This window comes from Solanum stenotomum, chromosome 10 (genome assembly GCF_019186545.1).
Source record: "Solanum stenotomum isolate F172 chromosome 10, ASM1918654v1, whole genome shotgun sequence".
NCBI lineage: Eukaryota > Viridiplantae > Streptophyta > Magnoliopsida > Solanales > Solanaceae > Solanum > Solanum stenotomum.
In genome coordinates this window covers 34,829,786-34,844,119 of record NC_064291.1, presented here as the reverse complement: position 1 = coordinate 34,844,119, position 14,334 = coordinate 34,829,786, and the positions used below count along the sequence as shown (strand labels likewise).

Sequence of the window (14,334 nt, the reverse complement as noted above, 5' to 3'; positions counted from 1 at the left end):
ATGTTTTTGAATGCTCCTCATTAAAGTTTTCATATGTATGTATGTAGTCTTCCGCTAAGTAGTCAACCAAGTCAAGAATTTGCTTGAGACCAATAATGATTTTCAACTGTCGGTCACACCTAAGGGATAGACTCAGGGCGTGACAACCAAGGACAAACCTTTTTTCGTTTTATCAAACATGTTAGTTTTACTTAAATTTATCTACTTTATCAAATTTTACACCGCTAATTTCAACAACAATTCATATGAATTCAATCTATCACAACAATCACATTCTAATTCATAACAAAAATAATGACAAAACAATCTACCAAAATGAGAAATTTTTTAAGACTTTAACAAACCCATCAATTTAATATCAAAAAATAACCATGAAAATTCGAAATAAACATACATTATACTCTCAAGATCATCACTATAAATGTTTAGAGCTATTTAATCAATGAAAATAATTCACAATTTACTACAATCATATAATGTTATAATCATGAAAATTTGTAACTTTTAATTAAATTCACAACAATTATTTCAAAATAGACAAGATAAGAAAGTTGGAAAATAAGCATGGAAGGGTGAAAATATAATAAGGGAGTAGTATTTTCGTAAAATAAAAATAAAAATAAAAATACCATTTTAAATACTCATTTTCTAACTAAATATATAAAAATAAACTAAACACCACAATAAATTTAAAAACTTAAGAAATATAAAGGAAGTAAAAAGGTGAAAGTTTTAAAATTTTTTAGAAGAAAACCAATAAAAAAGACAAGGAGTAACAAATTACAAAATTATAAAATCCTCTTAATTGGTAAGAATCACAAATTGATAATTTTATTCGATGGAATTAAAGTTTGTGTTTGAGCAGAAAATGAAAGAGAAATTGAAGTTGAAATGAGACTTGGATTCCTCTTCTTATCTTCTTCTTCTTCGTCAGTAGTTGGATCCTCCATTTCTCGGTCCATCGTACGGCCTGCACCCTCGCTCCTGCTCCATCGTCCCTTTCACTTCATCCCAAATCGTACAACCACTAACAGCAACCGATTCCAATTTTCACCACGTACAACTCTCACTGCATCAGCTTCTTCCATGGCTTCCACTTTCAAGCCCGAACAAGCTAGGGTTCCTCCTGCTCTCCAATTGCCCTCTCCTCCCATCACTAAGGTATCCCTTTCCTTGTGTCTACATATTCAATTTATTTGAGTTAGAAGTTACAGGTCAAGTTGAGTTGTGGACCAGTGTAGAAATAAATAGTCAAAAACTATGATACTTATAGTGGAACTCAAACTAGTTCGGAATTGAGGCTAACTTGATCTGAATTTTTCTTTGAATTATGTTTAATCCGTTTTTGATTTGTGAACTTGATGTTGAATGAGCAGTTTAAGATTGGGCTATGTCAATTATCGGTGACGGCAGATAAGGAAAGGAATATTGTTCATGCGCGAGCAGCAATTGAGGAGGCTGCTGAGAAGGGGGCTAAGCTTGTTGTTTTGCCTGTGAGTTTAGTTATAAATTTTTCATCTAATGCAGCTGTTTCTTTTCCTATGCATAGAGCTCTAGTTATACTCTGTCTGATTGCTAGTATTGAACCCGTTTGACGATAATCTTTTGTGTGCACACAGAGTTCAGTCTTATTGAGCAACTTAAGAGGTCTCAATCTTTTGTTCCGTTCAGTTATAAAATCAAATATTTCAATCAGCTAATAGTGAGATATTCAATGTAGCTGTGAAATATCTGTGCATCCAACCCAAAATTTTTAAGATAATGGGTAGAGTAGGCAGTGTAATTTTCTTAAACACTTTATACCAGGGGCGGAGCCAGCCCTCTGTTAGGGGTTCATCCGAACCCCCTTCGGCGGAAAATATTACTATTTATATATGGTTAAAATTATTTTTTATGTATATATAGTAGATGTCGAACCCCCTTCGATTAGTTCGTGTGTCTAGTTCTTCAGATTTTGAACCCCTTACTAAAAATCCTAGCTCTGCCACTGCTTTATACAACCAACACGTGACATTGTGTATACTAGGTGATTTATTCCTATTTGTTTAACACTTGGGGGACATAGTTACCCAATACGTGTGTTGGTGGGAGGTAGCATATACCACTAAAATTAGTCGAGGTGCACACAAGCTGGAATGGACACCACGATTATAAAGATAACATGGGACATTGTGTATATTTTTAACCGTTGCTAAATGAGTTCCAGATATTATTGCCCCTTCAATCTTAAATTAGCCTCCCTATTAGCTGCAAAAGCCTATGAAACCTGCACTTCTTTCATGTCTAAATATATTTGTAATCTTTATACCTTTTTGTTGTTGTTGTTGTTGTATAATTTATACCTTTTTGCTCCCCTGGTGTCTGGAACTTGCAAAGTAGGGTTGGAAGTGAGGGGTTTTACCATCCGAGCAACTTCCTCTTGTCTGACTTAAACTTATAGATTAGGGATATGAGACTAGATAGTGAGGCAACAAAGACATGTTCTGTTATTTTGATTTTACAACCTGAAACAGATCTTTCCGCAATAGCTTGGCTATTACCTGCCATTGAAATTTACAGCAGTTGACTTTAGCTTACTATTGGGCTTTGTTTTTCGCTAGGAAATATGGAATAGTCCATATTCAAATGATAGCTTCCCAATTTATGCTGAAGACATTGATGCTGGTCCTGATGCATCCCCGTCAACTGCCATGCTCTCTGAAGCAGCTCGACTTCTGAAGATTACAATAGTGGGAGGCTCTATACCTGAACGCAGTGGGGACAAGCTGTATAATACTTGCTGCATCTTTGATGCTGATGGAAAGTTGAAAGCTAAGCACAGAAAGGTAATCATACATCTCTCTTGTTGTGGTGAGGGCAGGTAGCTAAGCCACTAAGTTCTAGAAGAAGCTAAGAAGTGATGGTAGTATGCTTGATCAGTTATGTAAACTATAAACTTCAATAGGACAAGGTTATCACTTCTCACAGTGTTCAATAGTTTTTGGATTCAGAGATTGAATGATGTTACAGACTGTAGTCAGACATTCATTTCTTGATGTGCAGATCTGTGAGTTGCTTACTTGTTCCAGCTTCTCATAATTTGCCTTTAAAACTACTGCTAACTTACACTTGACAGATATGAGGGGTCTGTTCCTTGTATTCTTTTTTGCTTTTCTGGGTTGGCAATAGCATCTTGATAATGTCATTTTACACTTAGTGTGCTGCCAATGGTCCGAATTGAGCAGATGATTGTCAGGTTTAAATTAACGAACTTTGAGACAAAAATATAAGAGAACAAACTAAGATTGTTCAAGTATTGCTTATTTTCTGCACTTGAGGATTGCCAATAGATCTTATTTTTATTTATCTTTTAAAATCAAATCTCCTTCAGATTTTGTGACTGATAGTTTAATGGTGGTATTATTAAAAAGGCTGGGAACTTATAATATAGACACATAGATTTTGGGAGCCAACTTATAAACTGTCTGGGGTCATCCATTTGTAAGCCGTGTTGATGTTAATTGAAGTATTTCTGCAACTGTTCACACAGAGTTGCAGGATTGCTGTGAAATAGTGGAAATAAAATGTCGGTCTTTTGCTTTGCATGATGGCATCATTGGCATGTGTGCATTAGCTAACTAAGTTCAGACACCAAGGAAAAGGAACATATCTAGTAGTTTGTGGGAAAATCAAGAAAATGGATACTCTGCAAAATATCTGACAGTTTGATGTCTTTGCAGATACATCTTTTTGACATTGATATTCCTGGTAAAATAACCTTTAAGGAATCACAGACGCTTACTGCAGGAGAGACTCCAACTGTCGTGGATACAGGTATTCTCTGCTTCTTACTTCCCAAACATACATCGATAATAAATGAACCAAGTTACTGCTAAGGAAGTGTCAAAAAGACTGCTCTGAAAGTTCTTCCAGTTAATATAGTTACTTTAACTGAATCCTTGTGTTCCATATTTTGCTAGATTTGAGTTCATGGGATTTTGCTTCATTGAATAGCTTGAATATCTTCCTTTTCTTTTTTCTATGTTAATTGATATATCAATCCTGTGCTTTTGAGAAATGATCATAACTATATTTCTGCAGAGGTTGGCCGAATTGGTATAGGGATCTGCTATGACATTCGCTTTCAGGAATTGGCCATGCTATATGCAGCAAGAGGTGTGTATTTTCCCTTATTTGATTTCTGCAAATGATTGACATTTCCAATCATGGTGGAGTTATATATTGCTGACTGCAGTTTATATATATATGTCAACCTCTTTTAACCTAATAGTTGATGTCAACATAATGTGTTGTGTAATATTTACACCGTAATGCTAATGAGCAATGGCTTTGCTTTATTAGCTAGAAAGATTCTGTATGTTTATGACCAATTTCTACCATTGCATCCTTTCTGAAGTGTATGCATGTGGTCTAGCAGAACGTGTAGATAATTTGATGATACAACCTTTTTTAAAATAAATAAATAAATAAATTGGGGGTAGGGGAAGGGGAAATGGAGAGGGGATTACAATGTGGGGAATCGAACCCTCACCAACAAGGTGGGAGTTTAGGTAGCCAACCAACTGGGCTACTAAGATTCCCCATTTGATGATACAACTCATGTTTCATAATGAAATATGGTCCAGTGTTTTTTAAAAAGGTTCAGCGTTGTGCATACTTTTGAGAAATACAAGCAGAAGCTTCCAAATCGTTTGCCGAAGGGTGAAGTAGAGACTTAAACTAAAATAGTTTGTACATCATCCGGAATTCAGAACCAACTCACAAGACCTCAGTATTAACTTCTTAAAAATGAGAATTATTCATGTGAGAAATATAGGAAAAGAATATTATTGAATTGTTGTTGTGTCTACATTATTACATTGAGACCCTATTTATAGACCCTAGAATACAATCCTTTACTAAGTAGAATACTATTTAGTATTCCTATTTCTGTTTCTATTCCTATTCCTATTCCTATTCTAATAGGATTGTATAAACCTATTCCTATTCTTATAGGATTGTATAAACCTATTCCTATTCTAATAGGATTGTATAAACCTATTCATATTCTAACAATTCACAATACTCTTCAATGCAACTGCTCAAAAAGAAAAAGAAAAATGTTACTCTTGAATGTCAATTAGGTCAAGAAGGCAAAGGTTTTGACAATTTTGGCAATATCCTAGGTCTAACTCTCATGCACCAAGTGATAGATTAAATACATGCCATACCTTTGTTCAGTGCAGTATGGTGAATTTTAGGTGTAAAAAGAGGAAAATCACCTATTTCCAGCTAACTGCCGAAGGTCTTGGTTTTGCATAGTTTTACAGCCTCAATACGCCATATCCCACATATGATGGGAAAAAATGACCTAGTGCATAATTAGTGTATCAAGGTGAAGATGATCTGGATTGGAGAAGCATTTACGTCAGAGTTAGACAACTTAATAGTGTAGTGTAAACCAAAAGTCCAATAGAGAAGAAAATGAACTGAACCAATCAATTTCCCCAATTTAATTATGTCATCAGAAGAATGTAAATTGTGGGAAGCCCATTGTAGATGAAGGTTTGCCTAGCCTTAGTATTAACATGATAAACCTTGCCAACAATTTTGTTTGGCAGTTTGGCGTGGCCTTTATCCAAGAAGAATCTTTGAACCATGGTAATCGCACCACCTACTGTGATTTCTAAGATTCTACACTTAACTAAGGATCAACTTTCCATAATTGAAGTTAGAAACAAGAGAGGAAGTTTAGAAAGAAAGCATTCAATTTCAACACACAATATTTTACAAGAATTTGAGAGTGGTGCCCCTCTTTGACTGAGGCCCTTTTTTTAACCTTCATTACATTGCTTGAGTTTAATTGGACTGACACTTGAACTTGTAAAACATGTGAACTGAAAAGCTCATCCGGAACAAGACACTAAAAATCAAGACACTACTAAGTGATCACTAAAGATCACTTTCTTCAACCTAGTGACCACTAGGAATCATTAAGGAGCACTTATTTTAACATTGTGGCCACTGGGGCCCACCTACTTTGTGCGTAGTGAGAAATTTCAGTGAATATATTGAAGGACTTATAAAAGTATAAATATTCTCAGTCAATAACTTATTCGCTTTAGGGCTATGATAAGATTCCCTGTATTATTTTTGCAACTGCAATTATGGACTGTACTTGAACAATGCACTTCTTGTAGATTGCTTTCTTGTGTACTGGCTTCATCTATCCACCATTCTTCACAATAAATTACTTTGAACAACACCTCATTCCTTTCTCTTCTTTTCTTTGATCTTGTGAAGCAAGTATTTTTTCTTTTAGCTGGTGATTCTTGCTGTGAGACCTGTGTGAGAAGGAGAGCCTATCATTCTATTGGTCAAATTTTCTGGTGACTTTTCTTGTGGGACCTGTGTGATCAGGAGTCTGTTATCATTCCACTGGCAGGAATTTGTAGATGGCAGATCAGGTTCTTGTGCAAGTTGAACAATCGGTTTTGAAGCCCAACTTTCATTTAGGGCTTCTTTGATCCATTTTTTACATTTTTTTTTTAGAATTAGTACTGTTGTATTCTTCAAGGAGTGCTGTGTCACCTCCAAAAATTACAAGGTAGTAAGGTTAAACTTTTAAGCTTTATAGAGCACCTAAGAAATCTACCTGCTCATCTACTTCCTCTATACAGTTTCCTTACACCAAGAGAAACAAGACACTAAACAGTAAACAGTTCCATTTCACATCATGAATGGACTTGATCTTGTCTTCAAAACATCTGTCATTCCTTTTCTTCTACACTGTCCACCATATACTTGAAGGTATTATCCTTCACCATTTTTTCTGACTCTTGTTACCCCCTCTACTTATCTAACAACTCAGCAAATCTGCAGTATGCTGTATGCTAGGCATTGTCCATTCAGTCTTTACTAGACTAAGGAACATGTTCCACAGTTGTGTAATGAACTTGCAATGCAAAAAAATATGGTTGTTTCTCTTCCCTGTTCCATTGCACAAAAATATACTCCCCCCTTCTTTGTAGTACCTCATGTGTAAGACCATCTCCAACCCACCCCTATTTTGCTCTCCATTCTCTATATTTGGAGAGTAAAATAGAGAATGGGCACTCCAACCCTCTTTATTTTAGCCTCTATCTTTCATTTTTAGAGAAGTGAATAGTAGTTCTCGAAATTTGGAGAACTACTATTCACACTCTCTATTTTACTTTTTCATTATTTTATTATTATTTATATTATTTTGTAATGAACATATTATTTTACATATAATTCCATTAATTAAATATCTAATATTCATGTTTTTCTTTAAATGCAATATAATGTTTTAAAAAATATATTATTTAATATATACTATTTTCATCCCGAATTAATAATATATATTTTTTAATTTTCTGTCACTAATAAAATTTGAAAATCTCCGGTTTGAACAATTTTTAGCTAGACATAAAAAAAGTAAGGACAAAAATGCTCATTTTTAACTCCGTAATGCATTAATAGAGCGTTTATGAGAGCAACGTAATAATCTTGAAAGTTGAGTATTTATGTAATGTTTATGTAATGTATTTCATTAATGATTTCACTTTTATTTGAATTGTCCATTAATTTGTATATTATATAATATTTGCTTGCAATTTATGTTATTTAAAATTTTAGAATAAAATATAATTTTATATTAAATAAAGAATTTGAATAAATATTATATCACATGAAAATTATATAAAATGATTATTTGGAAAAAAAGAAGAAATGATATATATTATGAAATAAGAAAATAAGAATGAAATAGAAATAATAATATAATATTGAGGAGAGAGAAGAAGATTCTTTTTTAGAGAGTAAAATAGAGAATTGGATTGGAGTTGATTGTCTGAAAAAATAAAGGAACTTTATAGTTATAGAGTGTAAAATAGAGTATTGAGTTGGAGATTCCCTAAGGCATGCTCTCTTCACCACTAACCAGGTGAAACATTTAACCTTGGTGGAATCCATGTTCTTCCAGATGTTTGGCATTCTCCTTGCATCACACTGTTATCCTTGTACATTTTATTCACATAGATAAGGCCATCCCTTGAATGTCTCCATCTCAGTGTATCAGATTGTATAGTAGTGCCAGGAAAATCCTCCACTTCATGTAAAAGAGTTGTCACCCTATCTATCTCCCGGTCACTTAAATGTCTTCTAAAACCTAGATTCCACCCTTGATTATCAAAAATGGTTGCTTCACGATGACTACTAAGTATCATAAGATCCGGGTAAGCTTCCTGCAAAGGGGCTTGCCCAATCCAATCTTCCTTCCAGAACAAGCTATTGGTACCATCTCCACCCCTGATACTGGAATTGCCTTGTAGTTTTGGCCATAGTGATCTGATTGTCCTCCAAACCCCCATCCCATAAGTACAGTTCACCCTCATTGGACACCATGGGCTAGATTGTCCCAACTTGTGGGATACGACCTCCTTCCATAAAGTAGATTCTTTTGCACTAAATCTCCATCACTACATCATTAGACTGTTATTCTGGATTCTCAAGTTTCTGATACCAAGACCCCCTTAACCTTTGCTATGTTGCACCACCTCCCATCTGACCAGATAATATCCCCCCCAACCCCCACTTTCCTTGTTGCCTTTCCATAGGAAGTCTCTACTCTGTTTGTGTAGCCTCTTGATCACAATTGCAGGTATAGAAAACAGAGACATCACATAGGTAGGGAGAGAGTTCAATACTGAGTTGATTAGTGTGACCACCTTTCCTCCTAGTGAAAGGTATTGTGCCACTGCTTTCTACTGAGCCAACCCCTTCTCACCTTTCGTCAGAATGTTGTTCTGAATCTCCACATCCTTGTGTCTCCTGCCTAAAGGCATCCCTAGGTACACTATGGGCAGATAACCCATGCCACACCCAAGTATGCTACCAAAAGTCTGAATGCTAGACACTTCTTTGACAGGATAAATGCCGCTCTTCCTCCAATTCACCCTTAAACCAGATACAACTTCAAACACTACTAGCAAGACTCTAATGAAAACTTGTTCCACTTTAGGTTCACGGATTAAAACAGTATCATCTGCATATAGCAAATGGCAGATCTCCAAATCTCCTCTCTCACCTCCTCCTATGTTGAAGTCCCTCAGTTATTTTGTTGTGCTCTCCTCATCATACTATTGAGACCTTCCATGGCTAAAATGAATAGGGAAGGGGATAGAGGGTCCCCTATACTGAGTCCCCTATCAGAGTGAAAAAGCCCAATAGGTCATTTATCAGAATGGAGAACCTAACAGCTTTGATGCAGAAGTTTATCCATTTCAACCATTTGTCCCCAAATTCCATCTATTTAGAGTGTTTAGAAGGTAGCCTAATTAACATGATCATAGGCTTCTTCAGTGTCCAATTTATCGATCATTCCAGCCACTTCCCCTCTAGATCTGGTATCTATGCATTCACTTGCAATTAAGGCTGCATCCGTAATTTGTCTCCCTTTCACAAAAGCCATTTGATGTTTGTTTACCAGTCTGTTTATTACTCTCTTCATTCTTTCTGCTAAAACTTTGGCATATATCTTGTACATCCCAGAGATCACGCTAATAGGCCTAAAGTCTCTTGACTCTACTGTTCCTTCCTTTTTTGGGATAAGGGCCACAAAATTGGCATTAAAGATCTTTTTAAACACATGGTGTTCATGGAAATAGTGCAATATTCCCATGATGTCCTCCTTAACCAGAGCCCAAAATGTCTGAAAAAAGTTCATTGTGAAGCCATCTGGGCCTGGATCCTTGTCAATTGCACAAAGGCTTAATGCTCTCCCACACTTCTTCCTCCTCAAAACTCCTCTGTAACCACTAATGATCTTCTGTGGATATCACTCTTAATCCTTGGACGTTAAGATCCAGGTCTCCATGGATGATTTGATGTGGAATGATTCCAGCTTGCTAAAGGACACAGCCAAATTACTTTTGGCCTGCACTTGTTCTCTTGGGAGATAAGCCTTTGTGTTTAGAAATATTCTTCACCATCTTTCAAGACTAAGGCTCTTGTATATTTAAATATACTGGAATGAGCCATGCCATAAATAAAACTAATTGGCTTTTGTAACCAAAAAGTATTATAATTCTTTATTTCCCTGGCATGTCTGAAATGATGAATCCAATACCTTTTTTGGATGAACCCGAAATAATTCTTTAACCATGGACTGAGTTTGTCAATCAAACTCGAAATTTGGACAAAATCAGTTGCTATAAGTCACAAATTACGATATGAGCTTAGCCATGCGATTAAATTACCCTTTGGACCTCAAATGCACAAATGAGGGGTCATGTTCTTGATTTTTCTCTGGAAATGCAATCTATGTTGTGAATTCCATCAGTTCCAAACCACCTGGAAATCTAACTGAAATTTGTGGACAAGTCTAAAATTATCATACAAACTTGTTGGAACCTTCAAATCATGAATCCTGGCTCGTTTATTCAAATATTTGACTGTGATCAACTCTTACTATTCTTTCATTTTTATAACCATGATGTTAGGGCAAGCTTGCGTGCTCCTCAACTAGCTCTGCGTGATACTTGGCACCTCCCGCTAGCAACTGGTGCTAGGTAACTCTATCTACCAAGGTTAGGATAGATGAGAAGAAATCACCTAGTATTTTTGTCTATGTTGGGTTTCAAACATGAGACTTCATGGTTCTCAACCCACTTCATTGACCACTAGGGCGTCAACTCTTATTCTTTGAAGTGGGAAACAAACATGAAAGAACTATGATACAATGATTTTAAAATGTGTCATCATAATCTGATGCAACTTTCAAATTTGTTGGAATACATTGACGTCCCCTTGAACTTGCCTATAAATTTTATTTGGACACTCAAACTACGATCTGTTTCAATTGAGCACTTGAACACATGTTAAAGTATTCCTATTAGACACTTCATGCTCAAAATTTTGAAAAGTTCCCGCACGTATTCTTAAGTGCCCATTATGTAGATTAGTTAATCACTTTAAATGTCACCTCCTTTAGTTATATGCATTTGCCTTATTAGGCCGTAAACCGTCAAGCATGTTTCAATTGAAGTTGATGTGTATAACTAAAGGATGTGACATAATTTATGTGGTTAACTTAACTACCTAATAACTACCTAATAGACTCTTGAGACGTGTGCAAACATATTTTCAAAATTTGAACCAAATGTGTCAATAGGATCACTTTATCATGTGTTCAGATGTTCGATTTGAATGGATCATAGTTTGAGTGCCAAAGAGGTTGTTGGTGTATTAAACCTTCAAACTTTATTTTAGTTTAAGATATATCATGCATCTAATGTGCACTTGGTGAACATAATTTATGTGGTTAACTTAACTACCTAATATAGACATTTGAGAACTAACGCAAAATATTTTCAAAATTTGAACCAAATGTGTCAATAGGAACACTTTACCATATTTCCAGATGCTCGATTGGAACATATCGTAGTTTGAGTGCCTAAATGAAACTTGCTTGCCAGTTTAAGGGGTTGTCGATGTATTAAACCTTGACAAAGCTACTTGCACACTTATGTGGAATTCTTAGCATACCTCGTTAATTGTTTCCGTCCTTTTTTCATTGAGATTCTTAGCATACCTCGTTAATTGTTCAGTCCTTTTTTCATTGAGACACTAACTTGTGCTAACTCAGCACTCTGTCTAATAATAGTGGTTGTTTGTCAATAGTTCCTCCACTATCATTATCTTTGTCAGCGAAGTCTTTGAACCTTTTTAAAATTGTGATTACCAGGGGCTCATCTGATCTGCTATCCTGGGGCGTTCAACATGACTACTGGACCACTGCACTGGGAGTTACTGCAAAGGGCAAGGTCTATGCATGTCTTTTTTTGGGTGAAGTTGTTTAATTGTTCAACATCTAGGTCATTTGACTGAGTAGACAATTCATGGTTGCATCACTATATTAAATTTTGTTTATTTAAAATCATATCTATGTATTATCATTTACAAGTCCAACTCCAATATCGCCACATGTGACATCACTAATCTGTACCTTTTTCTCATCTGCAGGGCAGTTGATAATCAGGTATAACGGAATGCATGTATAATCACTTTCCTTTGGACTATAAAAGGTTTAAAAGTGAAGGACCTGAGATGCCTCTCACCTTTTTGGTGCAACACCATTTTATTCTGATACCTTGAACTATTTTTGCCTTGTAAGCATTGTTTTCCAAATAAACCGAGACAGTGAAACCTAACCATATGATGCATGAAGTATCGGAGGGAAGGATGGAGAAAGATGAACAAAAACAGATGTTTGTCCAGAATTTGTAGATTTCCTGTCATTCTGTGACTTGGATCGTCTCTTAACTTTTGTTTTGGAAATGGGTTTTAAAACAAATAAAATGGGAGGAATTAAGTATAAAGAATAGGGAAAGGATACTACAGTCTACAGCATAGGTATAATCGACGAGTTAACTGGAAGCTAAGTCTAATTGTAATTACAATACCTACCAGTACCATTCATAAGAAACAAAATGGGCTTGTTTACGAGTGTCATGCATGGAAACTTTTAGAAAATGCATGAATTTTCTTTTGTATATTTTTCATATGTTTTGAGGTAAAAAAAAATGAATGTATATGTTTCAGCTATATGTTGCAACATGTGCACCTGCTCGAGACGTTGGTGGTGGATATGTGGCTTGGGGGCATTCCACACTAATTGGACCAGTAAGTGAGCATATTTTATGTCCTTATGATGTGAAAATATACAAAAAGTAAATCATCTGATTTGGGTAGGAACAGTCTTCTCCATTTACAAAGAGAAGGGGTGCCATTAGTTGTAACGACAACTCTGATTAATTGTGTGTATATATGGCAGTTTGGAGAAGTGCTGGCTACAACTGAACATGACGAGGCAATTATCATCTCGGAGATTGACTATTCACAAATTGATCTGAGGAGGTGAGATGACATGTACCTACTATGTGTTTCCTTTTTAGATTCTTTGTAGTAGAAACTATTAGGAGACCTCTTCACTAACATATGAATCATTTGACATCTAGGACAAACCTTCCATTAGAGAAGCAAAGACGAGGTGATCTTTACCAGTTGGTAGATGTACAGAGGTCGAGTTATCAGTAAGGCTAGTTTTATGAAATAAGGAGTCTGATGTTAGTACAGTGGTGGAGTTCCCAGAATTGAAGATCCATTCAACAGAAACTGGGATCAGATCTAGAAAATAAGAGGATTGTCCATTTTTCGATAGTGGTTGATGTTCAGCATTCTATTCAATCATCCTTAATTTAATCTCCTAGTTTGGGTTTGCAAATAACAACATAACCTTGTGCAGAAGGTGGATTTAATGCCTAAACGAGAATGACATCTAGTAATCTGTTGCAACTGTTCATGTATTATCTATTACACTGGTGATTGGTCTGATATCAACATCAATCTCCAGTTAATGTTATAAACAGGAAGTTAAGATGAAAAGGAAACTTGTTCCTGAACTTGGAACAGTTAATAATCTCCAGGAGACATGTGTATTCAGGGATGTAACAATGTTATTGTTCTTTAGACATTAGTGACCCTACATGCTGGAACATTTCATCTTGCTAGAAACTTCAACTTTGATCAAATGAAGTGTCATTTATTTAGGGATATGAGGTCTTCTCCAAGTGGATTAGTTCTAAAAATATCCATGAAAAACCTATCATTTTCAACATTAGTTTCAAATTGTGAAGCAAGATCCTTTTATGTGAGGGTAGACATCACATACTTGTACATACTTCTCCTTTAGGCATCTCATATACTGATTGCACTCTCCATCAAGATGTGTTTTTTTTTTTTTTTTTGGTTTTCTCCTTTCACTTTTGGCTTGTCGGCCGATGTTAACTATGAGTCCCAACTGAAATACAAAAAAAAAAAATGTTGATTCATTTGTACTTAATATATTGGAAATCTTTAATTAAAATAACGGAAAAGGGTTAAAATTGCCCCCGAACTATATGAAATAGATCATTTATACCCTTCGTTACATTTTGGGATCAAAAATGCCCCTGCTGTTATCCTAAGAGACAACAAATACCCTCAAGAGTTAACACCTTAAATTTTTGTTGATGTGGCAAGCCACGTGGGACTAATCCTTCCACCTAAGCGTTGCCAACTAGGATTCACTACAAAAGAACTAGACCTTTAGCGGCAACAACAGTCGCCACAAAAGCCCAGAAATTCGTCACTAAAAGTTTTTAACATTAAATTCTAATTTTGTGTTTTTTTCTTCATTGTTTTTAAAAAACCAAATATGATATCGATTAAGTAGGAGTTTGAAGACACTATATGTTTTATTTTTATGTCATATGTAAATGTATAAAATGTACA

General features: G+C 35.5%; 1 protein-coding gene across 1 annotated transcript; it reads left to right on the top strand.

Annotated features, from left to right (window-relative positions):
- Positions 1–838: 838 nt before the first annotated feature.
- LOC125841955 (omega-amidase, chloroplastic-like) lies at positions 839–13,535 on the top strand. Its single transcript, XM_049521144.1, has 10 exons — positions 839–1,161; positions 1,377–1,493; positions 2,601–2,825; positions 3,720–3,813; positions 4,081–4,155; positions 11,747–11,825; positions 12,025–12,040; positions 12,604–12,684; positions 12,836–12,918; positions 13,020–13,535. The coding sequence occupies exons 1-10, from the start codon at positions 892–894 to the stop codon at positions 13,096–13,098; spliced, it is 1,119 nt and encodes a 372-aa protein (XP_049377101.1). The 5' UTR covers positions 839–891; the 3' UTR covers positions 13,099–13,535.
- The last annotated feature ends 799 nt before the right edge of the window (positions 13,536–14,334 follow it).